The sequence below is a fragment of the Lissotriton helveticus genome, chromosome 1_1 (assembly GCF_964261635.1).
Source record: "Lissotriton helveticus chromosome 1_1, aLisHel1.1, whole genome shotgun sequence".
Classification (NCBI taxonomy): domain Eukaryota; kingdom Metazoa; phylum Chordata; class Amphibia; order Caudata; family Salamandridae; genus Lissotriton; species Lissotriton helveticus.
Genome location: NC_136057.1, coordinates 1,577,830,405 through 1,577,856,136, shown reverse-complemented (window position 1 = coordinate 1,577,856,136; position 25,732 = coordinate 1,577,830,405). Strand labels below are relative to the sequence as shown.

The 25,732-nt window shown below is 47.2% G+C and overlaps 1 protein-coding gene across 1 annotated transcript in view; it reads right to left on the bottom strand.

The window, feature by feature from the left end:
- Positions 1 to 25,732, bottom strand: part of CDC73 (cell division cycle 73) — a 589,523-nt gene that overhangs the window by 99,585 nt on the left and 464,206 nt on the right. Inside the window, exons 14-15 of the mRNA XM_078687289.1 lie at positions 22,708 to 22,869; positions 3,367 to 3,467 (exon numbers count right to left, since the gene is read on the bottom strand). Of these exons, the coding sequence (XP_078543415.1) occupies positions 3,367 to 3,467; positions 22,708 to 22,869 (263 nt within the window). The remainder of the gene's footprint in view (positions 1 to 3,366; positions 3,468 to 22,707; positions 22,870 to 25,732) is intronic.

Here is a 25,732-nt window from a genome sequence, read left to right as displayed (position 1 = left end):
AGTGATAAAAGGTACTAATGCCACATCCGAAGGGATTGTGAAAAGACGAAGGTGGAGCGCGAGGGCCGGCGTCTCACCGCGTCTCCTGGAACCAGGAGACGCGGTGAGACGCCGGTCGAAACGTAGACATCTACAACCAAGAACTCCTAACCCTAGATCGATATAATAATCATCATAGGAGTCTCTTTCACGGGAAATGCTCTGTTTGATATATGTCCTTCTTTTGACCTCTCTTATGTGGATCAATGTTAATTATGATTTGACTCGTGGATTTATGCTGAATGAATTTTGAACTTTAATCAGTGATGTATAACCAATTGAAATGTATTCCCCTCCCTGCACTCCTTTCCCTCCTTCAGTGGGCGCACTGAATCACGTGTACTTTACTTTTTGATTTTTCAATCATTGAATGTTTCATGGTGCAGTGAAAATAAAAACACTGGGCACCTTCATTTGTTTTGTTTTTTTGGATCTATTCTTCTAAAATATGTGATTACAAATGAAAAATTGTTTGTTTGGTCTGGGACCCCTCTACATATACTTCAATTAATTACCCAGGTCCCACTGACTACATGGGTCCAACCCCTTTTGTGCAACATATCTGCGTAGTGGGCATGGGCAGATCAAACCTTTTTGTTGCTCCTTCTAGCAGAATATGGAATACCCCAATGTCTTTAGGTAGGGAATCCACTGGAGCTGGCGATAGAGGTTGTGTCGTAATAGATAATCCTCCTTTTCCTTGTGGGGGTTGCTGAGTTCCCCTTCTCTGTCGTCATCGGAAGTTGCTGGGTCTTGCAGGAGAGTTGTTTGTGGAGTACGTCTTACCAACGTAGGCAGTAACAATGTCCTATGCTGAGGGGTAGATGGCTGCCCAGATTGAGATCTTACAGGTAATAAAACTTGTACAGTAGTAATACAGTATTAGGACTACGATGAGGGTGAATATGAAGTGCATAGGTATTAAGCCCCAGAAGACCAATTCCAACAGCAAATCATGTGTCCGTCCTCTACATTGGTTACAAACTCTCTGGTTATAGGAAGCGTTTTTCTTCTAGGAAGTAGGAGGAAAACTCTTCCTACAATCAGAGAGCATGAATTGCAGGTTTGAAACCAATGAAGAGAGCAGACACATCATTTGCTCTTGGAATTGGTCTTCGGGAGAATAATTAATTTGCTCCTTATAGTCACCCTCATCGTAGTCGTGGCACTTGACATGCAGCTCCGGTGGGCTGTGCGCAACCACAAAGGGCCCATCCTCATCCAAATCTTCTCCCTCCAACAGGTGGGCTAGCAGCATTGGTGACACATGCTTGGAGAGTTATGTGCAGGCCAAAAATGTGTTTGTCTTGTTTTTTTACTTTTTCTTCTCGTCGACGAGTATGGCAGCAACAAAGTCGAAAGACCCGTCTTCCATCGACGGAAGAGACTTCATTCTCAACGATGGAGGAATAGTCTTCGATGCAGTTGAGGACGAGGTAAGAGTAAACTTCAGCTTAGCCGATCTACATGTATGGGTCATTGACGAGGATGTTATGGTCGAGAAAGACAAAGTCATAGTCAGTGTGGAGACTGTGCTTGTGTTAGCTGTCATACACGCCATAGTGTATTTCCTCGTTGTTGACTGCTAGAATTATGTTGACAGACGCTTGTAGACTATCTTTCAGTAGATGGAACAGTTTCTTGAAGGATCAAGAGACTTAAGGAGGTGTTGTAGACTGTTCAGACCTAGCTTTCTCATGTCTTTTTGAGGAGGCAGATTGTTCCTTTTTCTCCTTTTGCCTAGCCTACACCTCACCTTTCTGGGGACATTTTGAAAGACTGTGCCCTCTGTAAGACCTATGAGTGGTCTTTTTGGAGGCTTTTTTAGGCTGTTCTAAAGAAGAATGAGATGACCTCTCCTCCTTTTGCAACCCTCATGAGCACGTTGAAGAGTCCTCATTGTAATCAGATACAGACTACTTCCTTGTTTTTAGTCTTCAAAGCCATATCAGCAGCCTCCATTCACGGTTCTTCAGAGTTTTTGTAGAAAAGCTGAGATACCTTACATTCTTTGGCCCTATGCTCAGGATAAAGCAATATGTACAGTCTTGATAAGGATCATCTAATTGGAGCCTTTTTTTTTTATCACAAGTAGTACAGGCCCGGAAAAGATTTCTCTTTTTTTAATCTGAGATGAAGGCAGAATTGAAGTCAAGAGATACAGACCAACTGTTATTAATGATAAAGCAGTAAATCTCCTGAGGAAAAAAAGAAGTTTAGGAATGCCTTGGAGTAGAGTATAACCGGTATAACTGTGTAAAGCTCAGTGGAGACTCCCTAGCACGATGTGTGGTTGAAAACCCGAGGGACTGGAGTTTCTCACTTAAATGTTCTAGAGGACAGGGCATGCTGATTGGTTCAAACCTAAGTTTTGTCTCTTTTTAAAAATGACAGATAGTTTACAAATCTGTAGAGCCCAGGACCTTTCTAGTCAATGTTTACTGTTGCATTACTATTATTTTTTTTAAATATCTTTATTTGCAATTTGTCAAACAAACAGGTTACAGTGGACATAAATGCGAAAGGAAAGGTAGGAGGTAGGGAGGGGTAAGGGGAGACAGGTTATCAATCTGGCTCAGATGAGACAGTGAACAAGCAGTCAGTACATCAGTACAGGTGCATGAAAGGGCCAGCAATCATTTTCGATGCAGTCAAACTGTGGTGTACATTAAGTCCATGTGGCTTGTGACGGACCACAAATTGCATATTTGGTGTATCAACTATCAGAAGAGCCACTTTTAGCATCCATAAAAATCTAAGAAAATGATTTATCCTATCTCAACTTTACCCATCCATGGCTGTACCTGACTATATGTCTCAGTGTCAATTTGCGGCAAAATCAGATACAATTAGTTGTTTTTGTAAATCTACAATTAAACATAAAAACAAACAAAGAAAATCGTCGTCACATCGCCACGCCCTGGTTGGTGTATATAGAGTAAATGTGTTGTCTACGTAACCATACTGCATTAGATGAGTCCCCCATCCTCTTGGTGATTAAGTTATATTGTTGCATTGCTATTAGAAAGTACCATGGGACTCCCACCTCGACGACTGGGAATGAATGATTCAAGCATGTAAATCTATGAAAGTTCCAATACTGAAGTAAATGTAAGACTTCCAGAAACATCTGCATTTGAACTAATTCACTTTCTTTTTATGGAGAAGCTTTTACACACTTGTGTAGTTACTGTAAGGATCACTGAGCTTGTGGTTTTGTTAATATAATGAAAAGCACTGGGATTGAAAAAGATGGAAAGTTATCTACTACATAGTAGAATAACAAAAAACACCATCTTTAAAATGATCAAAATATTAAAAACTTACTTTTTGCAAAGATGTCCACAGGAGACCCATCAGGCAACACCCATGGCCAGCCCTTGAACTGCCATGCAGCACCTTGCACGAAAACTGCCACTACTCGATCCCTATACAGAAGTGGAAAAAGGTACATAAACTATATATTAGTCCAAGGTCATGAGAGCAGCAACTCAAATAAAGCCATTGGTACAGATCTTGGATAGCTATGTACTTCACATGTAAATGCTTACTGTGCTGTCTAGAAATACAGACTTAAATTCCACAATCTAAACAACCCACAAAGCTGTTGTTCATCTTCATTGATACTGAAGGGAATGGGAAATACACCCATTACCACACTGATGAACAAGTGTACAGCTTTCTCAACATTGAGCAGGTTGCATTTGTATTCTGCATGTCTACAACTCGATTGGTCTCTGGCTGCTTAAGCACAATGAACTAAATACCAGGATGTTGGAAGCAAGCGGGCTCTGTATATACTATGCCGAAGTAAGGTATAGTGTGCTGAGAGTCCAGTGGATTCCCAAAGGCAGGCAGATGTAAAAGTAGACAATACCTTACTCTCCATTTGTGGTAGTGTGGGTGAGCAGTAAGGCTTTATCAGAGAGCAGTGTTAAGCATTATTGTACACACTCAGGCAAGAAATGATGTCACACACTCAAAGACTGAACTCAAACCAATTTATTTGTATAAAAAATATTTAGGTATATTTTATGTTCTAGGACCAGGCCTGGTACAGGTAAGTATAATAATACTTACCAAGATTATGCACTGAAGTTCAAGTTGAATGCATTTTGAATGCATTTAGATGGTTGGTTTATAGGTAAAATGTATTTTCTGTTACTTTGTAGATTAACGTGTACGCTACTTGTTACATTAATTTTTAAGTTACTTATGCTACTCAGTGTGATATGCCTATATATCACACTGGGACATTTCTTAGACAAAAGGTAAAGGTAAATTTGTGGGGATCCTGCAGAAAGTAGCTGCAGGCGCCGATTGAAGACTTGAGGCAGGTCAGGGATCACCAGATCCCAGGTCAGGATTGCAGGGGAGACCTCCTTGTGGTGTTGGGCCACTCAAACTTGGACGTCAGGTGCAGAGTGGTGCAGACTCGCGGATTTGGAAGAAGTCAGAGTCTGTGGGTGAGCAAATCCGGTGCTCAAGGAAGACAAAGTCTTGGTTTGGGGAGGCAGGGCAGGTTCTCTGGGTTCTTGGGGGCTGCTGGCCAGAGGACACACCGGGATTTGGCTGTAGCAGGTAGAGTTCGGGATAGGCCAGTAGGGCTGGGGCCAAGTCAGTTGCTGTCCTTTTCTTCTTCAGCACGGCTCTTCGTTCCTTCTCGTTTCTTCTCGTCTGCGGAGGTAAGGGTTCAGGGTTGCCCCTAAATACTAGATTTAGGGGTGTTACAGGTAGGTACCGGTCGGGACCAATGGGTCCCTTCATGGGGTGGGTACACCCCCAACTATGCCACCCTCCATTGGGAGGGGGGCATTGGCCTCGCTCTGGTTGGCTGGGTCCCTCCATCTGCAAGATGATGTGGACTGAGTTGTGCTTCATCTCACCTCCTCCACCTGAGGGGTAGAGTTGGCAAAGATGGGCACACCTCTCCTCCCAACTTGGTTTTACCGCCAATTCTCCTGCTCAAAGTGAGGGTCAGAACGGGTGGGGGCCAGTTGCTGGGAGCACCAAATGGCTGGGGTAGCTCACAATGGCAGCAAGCCTTTAAAGCTTTCCCTTCCTGGACCCTACCCATCCTGGGGAAGGAGGCTTGGCTTTTTATAATCAAAGAGATTCTATCAAAAAAAAGTGAAAAAGGTGATGATATTTATATTAATTTTGAATTTTCTAACGAACGTGCTAGGCTCTCTCTTAAAGGTGGAAAGACCAGAGCGCAATGTACTTTTTAAAATACCCCTCACACACTAAAAAAATCCAATAGTGTCATGCTTCATCATAGGGGTCTTCCCGCCCCTATAACGGGACGGGGCGTGCTACGACCAAGCGAATACGCGGGAGCACTTAAATTGTGACAATGGCTATGTGTGAGTGCACAGGTGTCAGTGAAAGTGTAGGGACCTCAAAAAAGTGATTTATAAAAAGTTTAAAAATTCCCTGGCATAGTAGAAAAAAATGTTTTATTCACTTCTCTAGCTGGGAACATTAAGAAGGGGTTGTGAGGTAGAGCAATAGCTAACTACCTAGTCGACATGTTTTGTAAGCAGTCCCCTACTGCTTACTCATCAGGACCAAAAAACGATCCCTACTAGAATATACTCAGTTCTACAGAGATATGCCTACTGTCCTACAAACAGCACAGCAAAAATAAGCTGACTGTTTGCGCTTCGGGGCATGAGTTGGCCCAGTGAAGCAAAATAATACAAATAGTACCAAAAAAGGACCTATTATGGTCTACTTTTCAGTTAATTTCAATGCCCCATGAGCTTGCAGGCGAGGGGTGTTCTCCGCGGTTAATGTCCGGCGAGGAAAAGAAACATTATTCCCACCCCCGTGCTGCTCCGAGGCTTGGCACCTTGTCCCAGGATGTGCTTTGTTTTACGACCCTGAAAGCGGCAGGCTCTCGACCCAAGGGTCCAGAAACATGTCCAGTCCTGGTAGCTGGCGAGCAGCTACTCAGCAAGGACACTGGAGTTAGATGGTTTTTCAGGGTGCATCTCGAAGGTGGCCTCTGAGTGCATTTTTCATTAAATCCCACACTGGCATCTGTGTGGGTTTAATGTGCTGAGACAATTGATACCAAACTTCCCAGTTTTCAATACAGCCATTATTGTGCAGTGGAGTCTGTAATGACAATCTCCCAGACCATATACTCTTTATGGCAATACTGCACTTAAAATGTGTAAGAATTGACTTAGACACTGTAGGAGTAAAGGGCTCATGCACCTGTACCCTCATCACTAGTGTAGTGCACCCAGCTAGAGGGGTGACTTACCTATACCAGTGCAGTGGGTTGTAGGCAAGACACACAGGGATGTGTGTCATGTCGACTCTTCACTGTATTCTGCACCAGAAAATGGGTGTATGGGTGTATGTGTGTGTGTCTGTGCGTGTGCGTGCCTATGCACGTGCATGTGTGTATGTGTATGTGTGTGTGTGTGTGTGTGTGTGCCTGTACGTGTGTGCGTGTGTAAGGGTACAAGGCCTCGAAGGGTGGCACAATAGGGGTTTCAGCCCTTAGAAGTCTTCCCTGGTCACAACGCCCTTGGTACCTATGGTACCTTTTACAAGGTACTTGCATGTGGCCAGAGAGTTGCCAATTGGGTTTTGCAACAGTACAGTGTCGGGAAAGAACCTAGGCCCTGGGTACCTGGTTGGCAGGAACCCAGGGCACACTTAGTCAAAGTACATCAACATTTGGCAAAAAGTGGGGGGCAACCATGCAAAAAGGGGCACTTTCCTACACCCGGCTCGTGCACTTCTGAGAGAACTGATCTTCCCATGCAAGTGTACCCAATTACAATAGTTTGTTTTCCTCATCACAGTACATACAGCCAGAGTAGAAACACCTGGGGGACTGACAGTACTCCTGCCACAAATTAACAGGAAATTGCTTCATTCTTAATGTAGTCCACACCCAATCTGATGAATTCCAACATCTCCCAGGAGACGGAAGCACCCTTGCTCAGTATCAGGCAGGCAGTACCAGAAAGGAATTGTACCAATGGTAGCACAAAGAGTACAGGTGTGAACTGGTTGACTGATACCCAAATAATAGCCAGAGATTATGGATGGTAGGTACCACAAATATGGCTTAAAGCTACAGCATTAGCACACACACTAGTAAAGTTCAGGAGAGAAGAGAATTAAGGAGAAAAGCAACATTTTGTAAAATCGAGAAAGGTAATGGTTCCTGAGCCACAAATGAAAACCTCACTGAGGGGCAGATAATCAGGTTCTGTATTAGCAGCTGTTATGCAGAAAAAAAGGCAACTGGTGGGGGCATGACCAGGCTCAGGAATTACAAGCAGTGTATGATGCACACATATGCCATATTAGTAGACAAAGCTCTAAAGCAGAAGCTTTTAAATGAGCGTAACTGCTTTGCAAACTGTACTTAGAAAGAATAGAATGGGAAAAAGCCAGATTTTTCATATTTAATGGGAACAGTTCATGAAAAGACTAGGTTAGGGGTAGGAATAGAAGTATTGCAAGTGATACGTTGAAAGACTGGATGACTTCTAAAGAGCATTCAGTGAGTAAAAAGGCACAGCAGAGATGGTAGTTTTACAATACTTAAGTTCACCCGCTGTGCTGAACATTTTTTGTTGAGGGCAAGATGAATGAAGAATTTAGAGAAGTCTTGCAAGCAGCTTTTCTGCTACCTGTTAAATTCATTGAAGCATTTGGACAATAAAGAAGTTACGTAAAGGTCAAAAGGGCATTTAAGGAATTTGATAAAGGAGTCTTCGATAAAAATATTTAAAGTAAATATTTCATACGGTTTCAGATGTGTTATCCATACTATAAAATGCTAAAACTGATTACGGTCTTTACTTAAAATGTTTCAGACGTAAAGGAGAATATCTAGTTAATATTTTCATGTAGTGGCACGAATTGAAAGCATTTTACCCAATTACATCAGAGCTTTTACCCCCAGTAAATAGCTTGCCAAGAAGCAGAGAGGGCACAGCTCTGCATGATGGTTCAAAGACCAGGTTATGGGGTATGATGAAACTGGTCTGAAGTCCTTATTAGATCCGCAAGATTTTTTGTGTGTGGTTGGTGGCATGACTAATAAATGCATTCCCTTCAAACGTATAAAGTGCGTTTACACTTGGAAAGAAGCACGTTGTATCTCCAAGGAGGGACAAAGCTACACAAAAGTTGGTGGTAGAGCAAGACTGGCTATTATTGACAGAACAGTCACCAAGCACATGCCTTGCATAGATTTTGACTATGGTAATAAGTATGTTTAATAGATTACATTTTATTTTTGTTTCTGTATTCTATGAATTCTAGGCTGTTTCCTGAAACTGTTCAGCTGTTTGCATACGGTAATGAATGTGCCCAATTACATGAGACTTTGTCAAGATCGCTCTGACAGTAAGTCAAGAAGGCTTCTCAAGCAATAGTGATCACTGGTGCAAAACCAAACATGACTTTTTCTCTCAATTGCTCCAAAAAATACTTTTTCAGCTACATGAAACGAGGTAGTCTACTCACTCACTGGAAGCTGTAAATGTGCTTTAATCACTGCAGTCCTGAAACTAAATGGTATTTACAGCAGCAAAGCACAAGTTACTACTTGTGTAACGATATATCTGTAAGAGACACTAGTTAGTGATAGATTCCTTACCTTGGAATATCCCGAGGCGTCAGACTGGATCCGGAAAGTTTTTCGTCAGCAGTAACCCAGCGCGCCCGTAGGTGGCGTCGTGCGGCTCCGCGTCCGTCGCTGGCTTCGTAAGCGCCAAGATGACATCACGGAGACTACTTAAGCGCCACCCATGCGCGCGGACGTCAGTTCTGTACACGACTTTCCGCGCCAGGAACGCAGAGCCATGCAAGAAACTGACCACTGGTGCCATGAAACTAGGGCCCTGAAAGGGATGACCTTAACCCTAGAAATCAGTTTGCAGAATGGGGAGGATGGGTGGGGCGGTAAGGAATCTATCACTAACTAATGTCTCTTACAGATATATCATTACACAAGTAGTAACTTGTGCATCTGAAAGAGACAGGTTAGTGATAGATTCCTTACCTTAGAATAGTTACCACAGCAATAACAACCCTGGTGGTGGGTCTGCGAACAAGATTACACCAGCAAGTCATGGAGAACAGAACAGCCAAAGAAGCCGTCTCGCCGGGCTGGACTGTCAAGGCAATAATGCTTGATAAACGTGTGCGAGGCCCACGTAGCTGCCTGACAAATGTCCTGCACGGGAACGCCACGTCCCAAGGCAGTAGTGGCTGCCGTTGCCCTGGTAGAATGGGCACGCAGCCCCACAGGAGGCTCCTTCTTGGCCAACGAGTAACATGCTTTTATGCACAAAACAACTCACTGAGAGATGGTTCGTTTGTGCACGGCCCGACCTTTTTTGGCACCCACGTAGCCAACAAAGAGTTGGTCATCCACCAGGAACTGTTGTGTGCGTTTCAGATAGAACGAGAGCGCACCTTTTGGGTCCAGATGGAGCCGCTTTTCCTCTTTTGAAGGATGCGGAAAGAATGTGGGCAAGGTGATAGTCTGCCTGATGTGGAAGGGCGTTGTAAGAAAGTGGCTCTGTATATACTGGACCAAAGTCGGTTATAGTGTGCACTGAGTCCAAAGTCCCCAGAGGTTTGTCAGAGGCTAAAGTTAGATATAATCTTACTCTCTAAAGTGGTAGCTTGGTCGAGCAGTAAGGCACTATCAGAGGACAGTGTAAAGCATTTGTGGTCAGCAAATGGTCCCACACACTCAAGAACTGAATTCTAGGCCAATGGTTTGTATAAACAAATATATAGTTGTTTTATTTTAGAACCAACAATAGGCATCGAAATATACTTCCTCAGAATGAGTTACTTTAGTTAAATACTTTTCAAATAGGCAATAGACTTGAGTAACATAGTTACAGTTGTTGCAATAGGTAACACAATTTCAAACACAATGTGACATTGAGCTCAATGGGAATTTCTAGTTAAATGCAATTAATTACTTTATGGATTACTTTTCTAACCACAGGACTGGATCCTAGATTCAATCCTGGGACATCTCCTGTAAACAGTTGAGGAAAAGCATATTGGTTACAGTTGTGATTTTTAAGGAATATTATTGTATTTTAAAAGATGACAAACTTTTTCACGTAGAATCACCAATGTTATCCTATGGGAGGAAATTCACTTAGCAGGTAAGTAGTGTTATCGTTACTTTTTCTTACTCAGTGTAGGATCCTGGATCCAGCACTGGTCCATCTCCTGTAAACAATGGAAAGAATGCGTTTATGTCATCAAGGTGATTTTTTATGAATATTTGTAAGTTTCAAAAAATCTAAACTTTTTCAGCAAAAAACAGGCAATGTTATCCTATGGAAGGAAATTCAAGTTACCAGTAAGTTAAGATATAATTACTTTTCAGGGTCAGTGCTGGGCACCAAGATCCAGCACTGGGATCTCTCCTGATAACATGCGAGTATTTTCATTTTCGTGATTCGCCTAATTTTAGATGAATATTTTAAAGTTTCAAAACTCCACACTCAAAAGAATTTCCAAGTGAAACCAGTCAATGTTACCCTATGGAAGAAAAGGGAGTTATCGGCTTTTGGGTAAGTACTCGACTGGCAGAGTTACGGTTCTGGGCATAGACTCAGGGGTCTTTCAGGGTCAGGTAGGTACAGTTGTTACACCCTCAGCGGCACAGGGGCAACCAGGTGCAGAGAGAGTTAGGCCCAAGGTAAACCAATGGGAGGCAGGGGGACTTTGGTTGGTGACTGCTGGCAAGCAGGCCACGCGGCTGTGGGAGCTGGGCTCCTGGTCACTTGCTCAGGGCAAATGGGGAAGTAGATTAGGACAGAGGTTGCACTCCCAGGGGCACTCGGGCGGCTGGATGCATGGTGCTTTTGAGCCATCAGGCCCTCAATGCTATTTACGGGGAAAGCTGGAAGTTGAACAAAGGCTACAGGCTCGGGGACTGAGATTCTTCAGGTGTGACCACCACTTCGAGAGGTAAGTTGGGATCTTGGAGGATAGGTAGACACCCAGGAGTTGGGCAAAGGGGGCCATGGGGCGCAAGGGTGTCTTTTGACATCGGGAAATCTTACCCTCAGCTGGTCGCGGTTGGAGGGGTCCCTTGTTATGAGGCTGCAGGCGTCGTCTGGGTCGTCGAGGAGGGTACTTGGGCACTGGATTCGTGGTCACAATCGCCGGGGGGACGTCCTCGTGGTCTTTGTCCACTCAGGCACAGGCCTGGCTTGGCAGGTGCAGAGTGTGCTGGATTCGCGGTTCCTGGCTGGCACCAAGGCTGTAGCTTCTTTGAGCAGAACCACTGCTTGTGGGAGTCCCAGTCTTTAGAAGAGCAAGGCAGGCAGGTCCACTGGGGTTTTCGAGGTTGCTGTCTGCAGGAGACGCCAGGGTTAAGCAGGAGCAGGTTCAAGGATCAACAGGCCGGTAGGGCTGGGGCTAAGTCAGTTTGTGTCGTCCTCGTTAGCAGCTGCATGGCAGGTAGTCTTCTTCTTGGACTTCTTTCTTGTTTCGGAATCGGGAACGGAGACAGGAAGGTTCAGGGTTCCCCTAAATACTAAATTTAGAGGTGATACAGGTAGGGTAAGGGCAGGGACCAATGGTCCCTGTCCTGATTTGCTTACACCACCTATCCTGCTCCTCTCCTGTGGGAGGGGGGGCAGGAGTCTATCTCTGATTGGGCAGGGCTCCCCATCCTCAAGAAGGCAGGAGCCCAGAGTTGTGCTTCACCTCGCCTCTCCCACCTGAGGGGTGGGGTTGGCAGAGGCTGGCACAACCCCTTTCCGCACTTAGGGTTTCCCACCTGTCTTCTCGCCAGAGTGGGGGCCAGTTGCGGAGTACAGCAATCTGACTGGGGAAGCTCACAAAAGGCAGCATGCCTTTGAAGCTTCCCCTGTCCATCCTGTGGGAGGAGGCTTGGCACCTCATCCCAGGATGTGCATTGTTTCAGGCCCCCGAGAGCCTCAAGCTATCGACCCAGGGTCCAGAAACATGTCTGGTGGTGGCAGCCCTGGTAGCCACGCAGTCAAGACACTGGGAGTTGGTTAGGTTTCAGGGGCATCTGTAAGATGCACTCTAGTGCATTTTACATTAAATCCCACACTGGCATCAGTGTTCGTTTAATGTGCTGAGAAGGTTGGTATCAATCTTCTCAGTCTTCAGTGCATTATGGTGCTGTGGAGTTCATAATGACAACCTCCCAGCACCATATACTCTTAATGGCATCACTGAACTTACAGTGCCCAGGAATGGCCCTGGGTACTGTAGGGGCACAGGGCTCATGCAACTGCGCCCACACCACTGGCATAGTGCACCCAGCTGGAGGGGTGCCTGAGGTATGCCAGGGCAGTGTGTTTGTGGGCCTGGCACACAGGGATGTGTGCCATGTCGACTTGGTTTAGTTCTGCCCCAAGACACTCAGCGTGCAAAGGCAGTGTGTGTGTGTGTCAGGGTACAGGGCCCCTAAGGGTGGTACACTAAGTGCTGCAGCCCTTAAGGGTCTTCTCTGGTCACAGTGCCCTGGGTACCTAGGGTACCATTTACCAGGGGCCTACCAGTGGCCAGAGATGCCAATTTGGTTTAGGCTTCAACACCGGTTTAGGGAAGGAACACAGGCCCTGGGTACCTGATTGGCAGGACCCCAGGGCACACTCAGTCAAAGTACATCAGCAATTCAGCAAAAAGTGGGGGCATACCATGCAAGAAAGATGGCACTTCCTCACAGGCGTGACAACCTTTGGCAAGAAAGAAGGATGGGTCCTTAAAACCACCTTGTCCGGATGAACAGAAAGGAAATGAGGTTTAGAAGAAAGAGCCTGGAGCTCACGCACTCTTCTGGAAGAGGTGATCGCTACCAGGAAAGCAGTCTTGAGAGTGAGAAGACTCAAAGGACAGTTATGAAGGGTCTCGAAGGGAGTGCACATAAGATGTCAAGACAAGGTTTAAGTCCCATTGAGGCATTAAGAACGGCATACGAGGAAATGTGTGCGTAATGTCTTTCAGAAAACGATTAACAACCAGGGACTTAAAAAGAGAAGGCCGGTCTGGAAGCTGTAGAAAGCGGAGCTGGCTGAAAGATAACCTTTGATAGTGCGCAGAGCAGAGCCCTGCTGGGCCAAAGAAAGAAGGAACAGAAGGACTTCGGAAAGAGGGGCAGAAAGGGGATCCACAGCCTTAGCCGTGCACAATGCCACAAACTTGTTCCATCAGCAGGCGTATACCGTTTTAGTGGAGGGACGCCTGGCTGCCAGAATGACATCACAGACTTCTGGAGGAAGATTGAAAGCTGTCAACTGTCGCGTTCTCTTCGGTGGCGAATAGATCTAACCAAGGCTCTCCCCACTGCAAAAAGAGACCTTGCGCCCTGTTTGTTCCAATACTACATGGCTGTGGTGTTGTCCGTTAACACCTGCACTACACTTCCCCAGACAGAGGGAAGGAATGCCTTCAGTGCCAGTTGGATCACCCGAAGCTCCAAAAGGTTGATATGGAGCCAGGACTCCGCCAGAGACCAGAGGCCTCTGATCTCCACCTCTCCCAAGTGGCTGCCCCATTCCAGGAGGGACTCCTCAGTCACCACTGTGTGCTCCGGTTGGAAAAGGGTAGAGGGATCTGCAATTGACCCAATCGCGATTCGTGAGCCACCACTGCAATTGTCGAGCAGTGCCGTCTGAGTTCTGGACGTGATCTGACAGGTTGCCCTGATGCTGTGCCCACTGGAACTTCTGAATCCGCATATGCCATCTGACCTGTTGCACCAGCAGGATGCAGGAGGCAATCAGGCCCAGGAGCCGTAGGGTCACCCTGACTGAAACCAGGGATAGAGGCTGAAAGATAGGAATCATAGCCTGAATATCCCGGAATCGCTGCTCGGGAGGATAAATTTGAAACCGCGTCAAATCCAGAAACGCTCCGATGAAAGGGAGCTTCTGAGCGGGACTCAGGTGCGACTTCGGCACGTTGATGGAGAACCCCTCTGGACGATTTGCAGCACCCACCTGTTGGAAGTGGCAGAGGGCCAATGGGTTAGGTGATGTTGAATCCTGCCGTGGCTGCACCCCAAAGCACGGACTAGGAAGGCTTTGAGGCAGATGCTGCGGGAGCAGAGGTGGAGCAGAGGTTGACTGACCCATACGCTGGCCCACTGTGGTCTCCACGCCCACAGCCATGCTGAGTTTGGTTCGGCGCAGGTTTCTGACTGAACAAGCGGGCAGGGGCGCCCCTTCCGTGGCCACGAAAGGAACGAAAGGTAGACGTGACCGGGCATGTGGTGGAGAGACGCAAGGACTTGGCCGTACCCCCAGAATCCTTGAAACGCTCCAGTGCACTATCTGCCTTATCGCCAAACAGGAGAGTACCATCAAAAGGCATGTCCATGAGGGAACTCTGAACATTCCCCGATAACCTAGTGGACTGCAGCCAGGCAGGGCCACTGTTGTGGAGATCGCTCTCCCTAAAGAATCAGCGGTGTCCAACCCACACCGAATGGCGAGCTTTGCGGCATCCTTCCCCTCAGCAACAGCTTGGGAAAGTATAGCCCTAACCTCTTCCGGGCACTGGGGCAGTGTCTGCGCCACTGTGTCCCACACAGTGTGAGAGTAGTGGCCCAAGAGGCACGCGGAGTTGACTGACCGCAGCCCACAGCTGACAGAGGAAAATAACTTCTTGACAAACTGCTCCAGCTTATTCGATTCCTTATCCGAAAGGGCGGTAGGGAACGCACGTTGAGAAGTGGAGGCCTGAATGACCGGGATCTCCGGAGTCAGATGATTTGTCAGAAAGGCTGGGTCGCCCGGTGCCAGGCGATGCCTGCACTTTCTTAACCACATGAACCCCTGTGGCTGGCCTAGACCAGGTGCCCATCAAAACATCAGTCAAGGCCTCATTAAACGGGAGCAGAGGTTCCATAGAACTTGCTGCTGGCTGAAGCCCCTCAGTAAGGAGGTTGGTCTTGTGAGTAACAGTAGGCAGATCAAGGTCAAGGGCCTCAGCTGCTCTACGGAGCACCACAGTATATGTGGAGCCCTCCTCCATGACAGCGGGAGGAGACCTAAATCCAGGCTCGGAGGAGAGGTCAAGGCCACCAGCATCCTCCGCCCACTCATGTTCAGACTCGCACTGCCGTGCAAGAGGGTCCTCCAACCCCTCCCAGTCATCCCCCTCCTCCACAGCCCGAGGCACAGGCAGCAGCGGCAGGAGAGGCACAGGGGAAAACAAATGCACCCGGTGCAGATCCGGCTCCATGTCCCAATTAGGGTCCCAAGCCGGAGCAAAATTGCCTGGAAATTCGGGCAAGGGCGGAGGTGGGACCAACGGAACCCATGTCGCAGCCGGGAACTGAGGCGCAGGGGGCGCCGGAGCAGCTGGCAGATGACCCTGTGGTGCCGGAGCCGCCGGCGGAGGACCTTGCAGCGCCGCAGCAAGCAAGGGCCCTCAATAGGGACCGCGGGGCCTGAAGGCGCGCTGGCAAGAGCCCTAGGCCTGAAAAGGCGGTCCATGGCAACAAGAAACTCTTGCACATGGAAAGGACTCGCCGACGGACCCAGATAGGGCGGGTAGGCCGCTGGACTCCCAGGCTCCAACGGAGCCACAGGGGAAGGACCCCTGGCCCCCTCGTCCGGAGACCGACGGGGGGACGTCTGAGAGCGAACACGCTTCTTCGACTTTTTTTTGTGACGTCTCTTAGCCGATTCTGAGGGTGAAGACTTTGATCCAGAGGAGTGATGAGGGCTCCACGGTCGGTCCCTCGAGCGACCCCTGGACCTCGAACGGCGCGGAGACGGTGGCCTGGCCTCCAGCAGCTTTCGAGACCGCTCCCGCAAACCCTTCGGAGCCATGGCCAGACAGTCAGAACATGACCGGGAGTCATGGTCGCGCTGCAGATAATAGAGACAGATGCCATGGGGGTCGGCCACCGACATCGTACGGCGACAGGTCCCGCAGGATTTAAACCCAGGCTCCCTACGTGGCACCATGAGTCAAAGACTCAAAAGAAGTAGAGACGGAGGGAGGAGCTTCGCGCGCAACCAAGATGGCCGCGTGAGCTTAGGGCTCCCGAGACCCTCGTAGCCCCCCAAATATATCCTGTCATTTATCCTGACTACTGTGAAGTGCTTCTTGCAGAGGAACCGAAGGAGACACGAGAGCTGAAAACCGGGTCTCGAATGTTCCCCGGAAACCGGAGTTATATGACTGTGGAGTTTTGAGGCCTGTTCCCCTCGGATGACCGGTGATTTCGTTAGCACTGTGCCCGAGTGGTAATGCAACAACATCGGCCTTGGGCACCGGAAGTGACTGGCTCAGCTCCGCTTCTCCTGTTGGTTTCACTTTAGATTTCGCCTGGGATTCGATTGGGTCCACTCTAGACCACCACAGACCCTTATCGGCGACAAGTGTGCCTTGCCCTGTCGTAACTGCAATAAACCTCCGCTCTCTGACTTGGCATTTGTCGAGTATTGGCTGATTATTGCGCCACATTGAATACTGACTGTTTCATAGCCACGAGAGCTAGGAGTATGTTATAAGAATTGATAACGAAGGACGTGTTGCTGATCGCACTGCTGGGTGTTTCGCTTACTGTCTCCCCTGAACCGGACGGTGAACATTGATTTGTTTCACGATGGCTGCCAAGCCGGAGGGAGACAAGCGGCAGGCGAAAACCGTTCGAGGGCGAAGGTATACCCAATCTAATAACATGAACCGCTATGCTCAGTCGAAGGGATCACCGAGTGGACTGAGCAAATCTCAAGAAGGACTCAAAGACACCTCGGTCCTGGAACCGGAGCTGACATTACAAGATGTTTTGGCCGCCATTGATGGTGTCAAGTCCACTCTTGGACTAAAGATGGACTCTTGCCCATAAGTTGGACACCGTGTCGATTGAAGTGAATCTGATTTGGGCGGACCTCACGAAAACTAGTGAGAGAGTGAAATCTCTGGACATAAAAACTGTCAGTCTCACGACAGATGTCACTGAATTGCAAACGGAAGTCCGAAATTTGATGGCCTCGAATTATCTGGCCCATCGTAAACTGGAGGACTTTGAAGGGCGAGCCCGGAGGAATAACGTACGCATTATTGGCGTACCGGAAAAAGCAGAGGGGCAATCTGCGGACCTCTTTGCTGAAGAGTTGGTGCTAAAACATCTTCTGCCCAAGGGTCTTGAAAATTTTTTCACTGTTGAAAGAGCACACAGGATTCCCGGTGGCAGGCCTCGAGTTGGTGGACCCCCTCGACCTTTGATAGCTAGGATATTTAACTTCGGAGATAGAGACGCAACCCTCCAAGCCTTCTGGTCTAAAGGCCCTTTGCAGTACGAAAACTCATCCATCAGTTTTTTTCCAGACTTCACACCAGCAGTCCAAAAACAAAGAATGAGCTTCATGGGGATTAAACTGAAGCTTCGCGACAAGGGACTCAAATACGCTATGGTGTACCCGGCCAAGTTGAGGATCGAACATGGCGAAAAGGTCTATTTCTTTGATAAGCCCGAAATCGCGGCAGACTGGTTGGACACCCTAGTCGCTCAGGAAGAACCTTGTGGACATAGCGGCGCTGAAGGAGAGGGTGCGCAGGAACAAGAATAAGTACTGTTGCAGTGTAAACTCTGAACTTGGGGAACGGACTTGGTTCTAATTTTTCTAACATCATGTTCTACCACAGTAACTTAGAGGGGTTAACAAACTGTCCGTGGGTCATTTTCCTCCTCGTATTTAGCTTTTTGTAGTGTAGTTTAGATGTTGGGGCGACAGGCACACTGCGAGTTGGGGTGGCTGAATAGTCGTGAGCAGGGGTGCAGGGTGGGGGGGGGGCGTAACTGTACATTCCCTGGGGGAGTGGTGGGGACTTTTTTTGTTTTTGAATTTTTTGTGTTTTTTCAAGGCTTTGTATATCAGATTTGTTTCATGATTGTGCGAGGATTGGAGAAGGGTTGGGCCTTTTTTATGTTTTTTGATGGGGGCTAAGGGGCTGAGAGTATTGAGTTGGAATGTGAATGGGCTGGGAGATAAAATCAAGCGCAGTGTGGTCCTCCAGTTCCTCAAAAGGCACTCTCCGGATGTAGTTTTACTTCAGGAGAATCATTTAGTGGGAAATGCGTGCAATGCGATGCATAGAAAGGGCTACCGCCTGGTGGCGCATGCCGGATTTACTTCAAGGTCGAGGGGAGTTGGGATCCTCCTTAGGAAATCTCTTCCGTTTGTGGTTGACTCCGTCACGACAGATGATAGGGGTCGCTATGTCGCAGTGTCAGGACGTTGGGAGGGATATACTCTTTCCCTTGTGTCTATGTCCCCCCGGGGCTACAAACTACTACCTATGCTGAGCTGGGCAGGCTTGTTCTGGATCTCCCAAGAGGGCTGCTGATTCTGGGTGGAGATTTTAATGCTGTAGTCTCTGGCACCATGGATAGATCCCCGCCCCGAGATACGGGACGGACACATAAATGGCTTCCTGATTTTCTAGAGGCTTTGGGTTTAATAGATTGCTGGAGAATGTTCCATCCGACTCAGCGACAGTATACCTTCCACTCCGGCGCACATGGTAGTCTCTCGCGTATTGATTATAGTTTAGTGCCTGCTGCCCAGGCGTCGTATATTGCGGAGGTGAAACATCTGGCTAGAGGGATTTCGGATCACTCGTCACTTTGGATTAGATTTGAAATGACACCGGGTACTAATGGTAGGATCGCCCCTATAAATCCTTGGTACTTGCATAATCCTAAGGTTCGCAAGGAACTTTTGAAAGCGTTGGAAAATTATTTTAATGACAATGAAGGTTCGGTTTCTTCATCGGTCTCGTTGTGGGAAGCCTTCAAAACAGTGATTCGAGGTCAAGCCCTGTCCCTGATTTCAGGGGTTAAAAGACAAACGGAGGAAGAGGTGGTTGGGATTGAGTCGGACATAGCCAATATTAAATTGGAACTGGAGCAGGGGGCTACCCGTGCTAAACTACATGCCTTGCAACTTAAACAGCTGGAATACAGGACGTTGGTCACTGATAGTGCGAAGGCTATGAGTCGAGAGCAACAGGGAGGCATATATGATGTAGGTGATAAAGCGGGTAAACTGATTGCCTGGCTGGACAGGAGGGATGGTGCAGATCGAGTAGTTCCAGAGATTGAGAATGAGGAGGGTGATCGTATAACTGATCCACAGGGGATAGTTGATGGTTTTGCGGCATACTTCCGTACTGTGTATGCCTCTGTCTCGGACAGGCCGGAGGCGGACTCGTGCCAACTACTTAGGGATATCCAACTGCCCTGTTTGGCTGAAGAGGACCACGAGTTTATGGACAGTAAGCTTACGGTGGATGAGATTGCTTTAGCGGTGCGCTCCCTCAATTCTGGGAAGGCAATGGGTCCCAATGGTCTACCGATTGAGTTATATAAGCTTCGACCGGACAGGATTGACCCGTATCTGAAAGAAATGTTTTTGGAAGCTCTAGAACGTGGAATCCTACCCCACGATCAGAGAGTGGCCTCGATAGTAGTTATACCGAAGGATGGGAAGCCCAAATCTTGTTGTGCCTCGTACAGGCCGATATCGTTATTGAACTCGGAACCGAAGATACTGGCTAAAGTGTTATCCAATAGGTTGATTAAGGTTATTAGTGAACTAGTACATCCTGATCAATCTGGCTTTATTCCTCATAGGAACACGGCCTTGAATCTGCACAGATTACATGGAGTCCTCGCTAGGGCACATACCTTAAGAGAACCGGCCATGTTGGCGTCACTTGATGCCACGAAGGCTTTCGACACGGTGGAGTGGTCATATCTGTGGGCTGTCTTAGCTAAGTTCGGTTTTGGGCCTGAGTTTATTGGCTGGGTGCGACTCCTGTATACAGAGCCTCTGGCTCAAGTTGTGGTGAATAATCGGACCTCGGCGCCATTTTGTCTTTGGCGTGGCACTAGACAGGGATGTCCGCTGTCCCCCCCTTCTGTTCTCGCTGGCTCTGGAGCCCCAGGCGGCTTGGATCTGTTGGGAGCCCTCAATAAAGGGCATCCGCTGGTCCCGGCAGTTCGAGGATCGAATTTCTTTATATGCCGACAACGTATTGCTTTAACTTCGCCCAAGAAATCCCTTAACGTAATATGCGATGTTTTACTCTCTTATGGTCGAAACTCGGGATTGAAAATAAATTGGACGAAGTCTTATTTGTACGTGTTGTGCGGCGAAGTCCCCGTTCTCCCTCGTAATTGTCCTATACAGAGAGCTAGGGACGGATTTAAATATCTTGGGATCTATGTCTCACTCGACCCCGCAATTCGATATGATAAGAAAGTCCTTCCTCCACTGGCCCGTTTGAGGAGGGCCGTGGCGAGCTGGAAGAAGCTCCCGCTGTCGCTGTTGGGACGAGCGGCCCTGTTTAAAATGATGTCTTTGCCCCGGTTTTTATATGCCCTACAAAACACTCTGGATGTGGTACCAGCTAGTTATTTTCGAGAGGTGGAGGGATTGCAACGTAATTTGCTTTGGGATGGTCGCTCACGAATAGCGCTTGCCAAGCTGACGCTCCACGGGTACGATGGGGGAATTGCTCTCCCAGATATTAAACAATATTATTGGGCGTCTCAGTTGGGAGATATAAACAACGGAACCTATGGGTCCACGGCGGATCCGGGATATGCAATGGATAGATGGCTGCTCCCTGGTGGTAATTACAATAGAGTGCTGTATGCTAGGTCTGTGGAGAAAAGTTTAACGGGCCCGACTAAAGTAGCAGTTCGTATATGGCATGATGTTACCTGTTCAATGGGATGGAAGGACCGTTTGACGATGGCTACCCCTTTATTTGGTTCGGATAGATTGGGCCGGTTGTGTAACACGAAGGGTTTCGACAAATGGGACTGGATAGGGATTTCTACTGTGGGAGATGTTTGGGTGAAGGGGAAAATGAAGTCGTTTGTGGAACTACAGACTGAATATGAGTTGAATAACAAAGAATATTTTCGTTATGCACAGGTGCGGCATGCTCTAAAATCGATAGCCCCCGAGGGGGAAATAATACCAGAGTCATCCCCATTAGAAGACCGAATACTAGATGGGCACCTACCAGAAAGGACCATCTCACTCATTTACAAAAAATTGATAAATTGCATAACTGATCTATTAGTGGAACTACGGAACAAGTGGACGCAGGAGGGTATTGAAATAGATGAAGACTGGCAATCTGCGGTCTCTTCCACTAAGGAAGTTGCGATTCCAGCGAGATTGAGACTTGTCCAATTAAGAATTTTACATAGGGTTTATCTTACCGGTCCTCGTCTGATTATAATGGGGTTCTCTGACGATGGCTTGTGCAAACGTGGATGTGGTCAGGTGGGAACACTTTTCCATATACTGTGGAAATGTCGATATATGGTGGATTACTGGAAGATGGTTCATGCCGTTATGCAAGAAGTAACGGGTGTGCAGCTCCTGCCAGAAGCTAGGAGATGTTTATTAAATATTTGGGAGCCTACAGACCTGAATGCTGCACAAATTCGATGGGTCACTCTTGGGATTATGATTGCAAAACGGAATATTGCACAGCTGTGGGGGTCTGCAAGGCCGCCTACGTTGGCCGAATGGAAAGAAAGTATGGATTGGTGTATGTTCCGTGAAAAAACTGTCTACCTAGCTAGGGGTCGCCCTCAAAGATGGAACAGTATTTGGGGGCCCTGGAACCAATATAGAGGGGATATTTGTACATCGTCTGCTATTGTTGAATCGGATGCTCCTCTTTCCCCACGATCTTGGCCCGTGAATCTATATGTAATTTGTACCATACTCTCCTTTTTCCCCCCATCGCTAATATTTTTGCACGTTATGTATTGCATTGGTAAACGACCCTCTTCTCTCATATGCACAGCTGTATTTTATTGATGCCTTGCTTTAATAAAAAGAAATATATAAAAAAAAAGTCTCAAAAAGTTAGTCAAAAAGTGACTAGGGAAAGTGCTCGAACCGGATCTGCGCTTGCTCGTCCAGAAAAAGAAAGAACCGACGTCAGCGAGCATGGGTGGCGCCTAAGTAGTCTCTGTGATGTCATCTTGGTGCTTAATAAACCAGCGACAAACGCGCAGCCGCACAACGCCACCTACCGACACGCAGGGGCACTACTGACGAAAAACTTTCCGGATCCAGTCTGACGCCTGGGGATATTCTAAGGTAAGGAATCTATCACTAACGTGTCTCTTTCAGATACTAAAATTTAGACCTGCAGCACTATGTTCTAACCACAGCACAAGACATGGTGTGAGCTCAGCCATAAGAAAACTTGATCTGAAGCTCAATGAGTAAAGAAAATCAAAATAAAAAATCTGCTACAAGTCCAAACTGTTGCATGATCTGCATCAAGCAACTGGAGATGAGAGAAAGCCCTTCTAACACTTTAAAGGACCCAGCCATCTGCCTCAGGAAAACCTTACAAACTAGACAGGTATACCGCTGGCAAACCTTCCAGATGCAAAAAGCACAGAAGCAATGTTGGATTTCAAACATTATGCATTAGCAAGCACCATAGGAGAAAAAAAATCACAGGCAAAAACGTGTCAGATACTTAAAAAACACATCCATAATCGAAGGTCAATACAGCCCAACTGTATCAAGAAATGGAGTTTCCCCTAGGTGGAAGTGAAGAAATAAATCACAAAACAACAATTTTCTAAGTAGAAGTGTATCATACCAGTCTTGGGCCGTAAGCTTGAGTGGCTGGTCTACTACACGATAAGGAACTGTAACACTGACTGTAGTTCCCCCTGGTTGCATCTGGTCCTTTCTTCTCTGAATTAAAGTTTCATTTTCTCGCTGACAGCCTTGCTTCTTCTTTTCATCTGAAGAAACAAACCTGGATACACAGGGTAGGAAGGTTGTAAGTACATTCTGGTCTATATGCTGTGAGCACAATCAGAAATGCAACTTCATCAGCAAATGCAGTAAAGAACTATTATTCATATGTGACTTACCTGCAATGTAACCTTTTGTCAATTATGAACATACAGGTTTAAGACAAAAAGTACTAGAGTTACTAACTGGAAAAGAAATACTTTTATAATCTTTGATGTAACTACATTTAACATTGTCCAACCCAACCACAAAATGTGGCACATGGTCTTATAATAGATAAGCAACTGGAAGAAGTGAAAACACAGGAGAACATACACTAAAAGAAAGGCTCATAAAATGGACAAAGGGCATACTCAGGAGAGGTATGCTCACAGGGAAGCCAAATGGAAGATGGTAAGGGAGACGTGTTTCTATCTTAAAGCAGAGTCTTCACCTCTTGACTTTCTGTAGGTGCAAGATTCTAATGCCCACCACGCATCAGCAGGTGGTGTCAGACTCCATGGCTACCTCGCTATGCCTAAAGAAGTCACACTGTGTAGCCATATATAGACACTATGACTGTGAAGTAACAAATTCCTTTCTTTACATGCCCTTTAACATGGATACATAGCTACCAGGTCAACTACTGTCAGTTGTCACCAATGCCAAAACACATTTTTTCAGTGGTGAACTGTTTCTAGGCATGACTCTAATTCATACAACAAATACTCTGATTCACTGGAAGGAATCAGGAAGCGGAAGCCAAAGCTATTTGTCACTCAACACAAAGGTGTGGTTGGTATACTCCAAACAGGATACCAAGCCACAAGCCCAAAACTGTTCTAGGTCCTGGTGTCACTCCAGGTCACTGTCTTACGTTGAATCATAGAAGTTGTTGAGGGTCGCTTTACAGCACAAGAAGCCCAATTAGGACTGGTCTCAGTTTAGCCACTCTTGCTCCGTGGAGACGTTGGGCAGAGGGCACTCCAAGAAGAACCAGACTTTGTGCCTGTTCAGAGGCGGGTCCTGGCATGCCCTGATTTTCCCAGGATGTCGACCCCAATGTCATTTAACTACTTTTCATGGTAATGCCGTCTCCTTACAGAGCAACTTCAAAACCCATGGAGCTGCATTAGCCACTATTTATACTACTGTCAGTGAGTATGCTCTGGCACATACTGACCAGTTGGGCCTTCGCCTGGCTTCCAGTTGGGCCTTCGCATGGCTTTCACTCAGTGCAGGCTCATACCTCAACTCCTGTGCAGACATATCCAATGCCAATCCAAACTTTGGATGAAACCCAGGAGCTTCCTTGGCACCAATATTTTCTTCTACTGCAAGCCTTATTAGGACTGGGATTCTGATGCCGTTCAAGGGCTCCAAAATGTTTAAAATGGAGAGGATGATGAGGAAGTGGTAACTTTACTCCTACTTCCCAGTTAACTTGTGCTGGCCTATATTTAGATCTACAGAATGCCCGTTGCATAGACATTTCCCCAGCAATAGAGGTGGACTGCCCCTCACCCGAGCCCCCACAGGAAAATAAAGACTGCCTTTTTGCTGTAGTAGTCTGCAGATATGCAAGACCTAAAGCTACCTGCTATAGAGACCACAGTAAACCTAGAGGCATAAATCATGAAGCCTGGGGTCTCCTACTTCAGAGCCCTTACTGCCCTTTATGAGAAAGTGACAGAAACCTTGTTGGCATCTTGGTCTAAGCTTTTTTCAATTCCACCAAGAAGTCGCTCAGCAGCTAGCTGTCACAAAACTGCCCCGGGATATGTCCTTTGTGACTCCGCACCTGACTCCCAAAAGCTTGGTGGTGCAGGTTTCTATTAGCAAGGTAAACCCAGCACATTTCATACCATGCCACTAGACAGAATTGAAAAATGCTGATTCACTAGAAAAGAGGGTCTTTTCTTCCACTAGCTTGACTACGAGATACCTAAATGACATCTGCCTGTTGGGAGTTCCATGCATGTACTTTGGGATATAGCCAGCAATATGTTGTCCGACACCCTTGGCGAATTCAGATACACATTTGCTCAGACAATCAAAGTTGGACAGGGCCGGCCTAAAAACAGACTGTGTGGCCTCCACCTTGAGCACTATTGTGATGATCAGGTGTCATGCATGAATGAATTTCTGGTGACAATTAGGCATCAATTAAGCATGTCAGTCAACAGTTCCATGTTTTTTGGTGAGAAGGCACAGTATGCACTGCAACGTGTCAAAGAATGCAATGCTACAGCCTGCTCTTGAGGTTTGCTCACTCCAGCCCATCAGTTCCATCAATACCGAAAATCCGAGGTACACACTTGAGGCCTTCTCCTATCGCCAAAGGCCGCCCTTGCAACTCTTACAACAGCCAACACTGCCTTTTCAAGGCTTAAGAGGATGTGATGGCAGGTTCTAGAGCACGTAGAATCGCTGGGAACCCAAGGAACCACCCAAGGTGAGTAGAAAGGGACCCCACGGAGGACTAACACGACCGCGGGCTCCGTACTATGGGGAAGTCGCGGTAACAGTTTTAAAGTTTAAGGACCCTTCTCGGTGGACTTTGAGGAAACCCTTTGGAATTTAAACGGTTGGAGAGCCGCCCCACCCGTGGATACCATAGTACCCAAGTTACCTATTCAAGGGGAGCCTGGTGCATAGGAAATCTCCGTCGTTTTCAATGGAGGGTTGCAAAGAAGAGCTGCCGTCGGGAAGGAAGAAAGTGTTTGTTGGAATCCAAGGGCGGATTCTTGATGGAAGGGACCTGAAAGCAGAGGGGACAGAGTCTGGGTCACTTCAGGGTACCAAGGGGCTCAGTGAACGAATGCCCACCGATTTCAGGTGAAAAGACGGGATGCTCGACTGTCGCCACCAGGAGACGTCGCCGA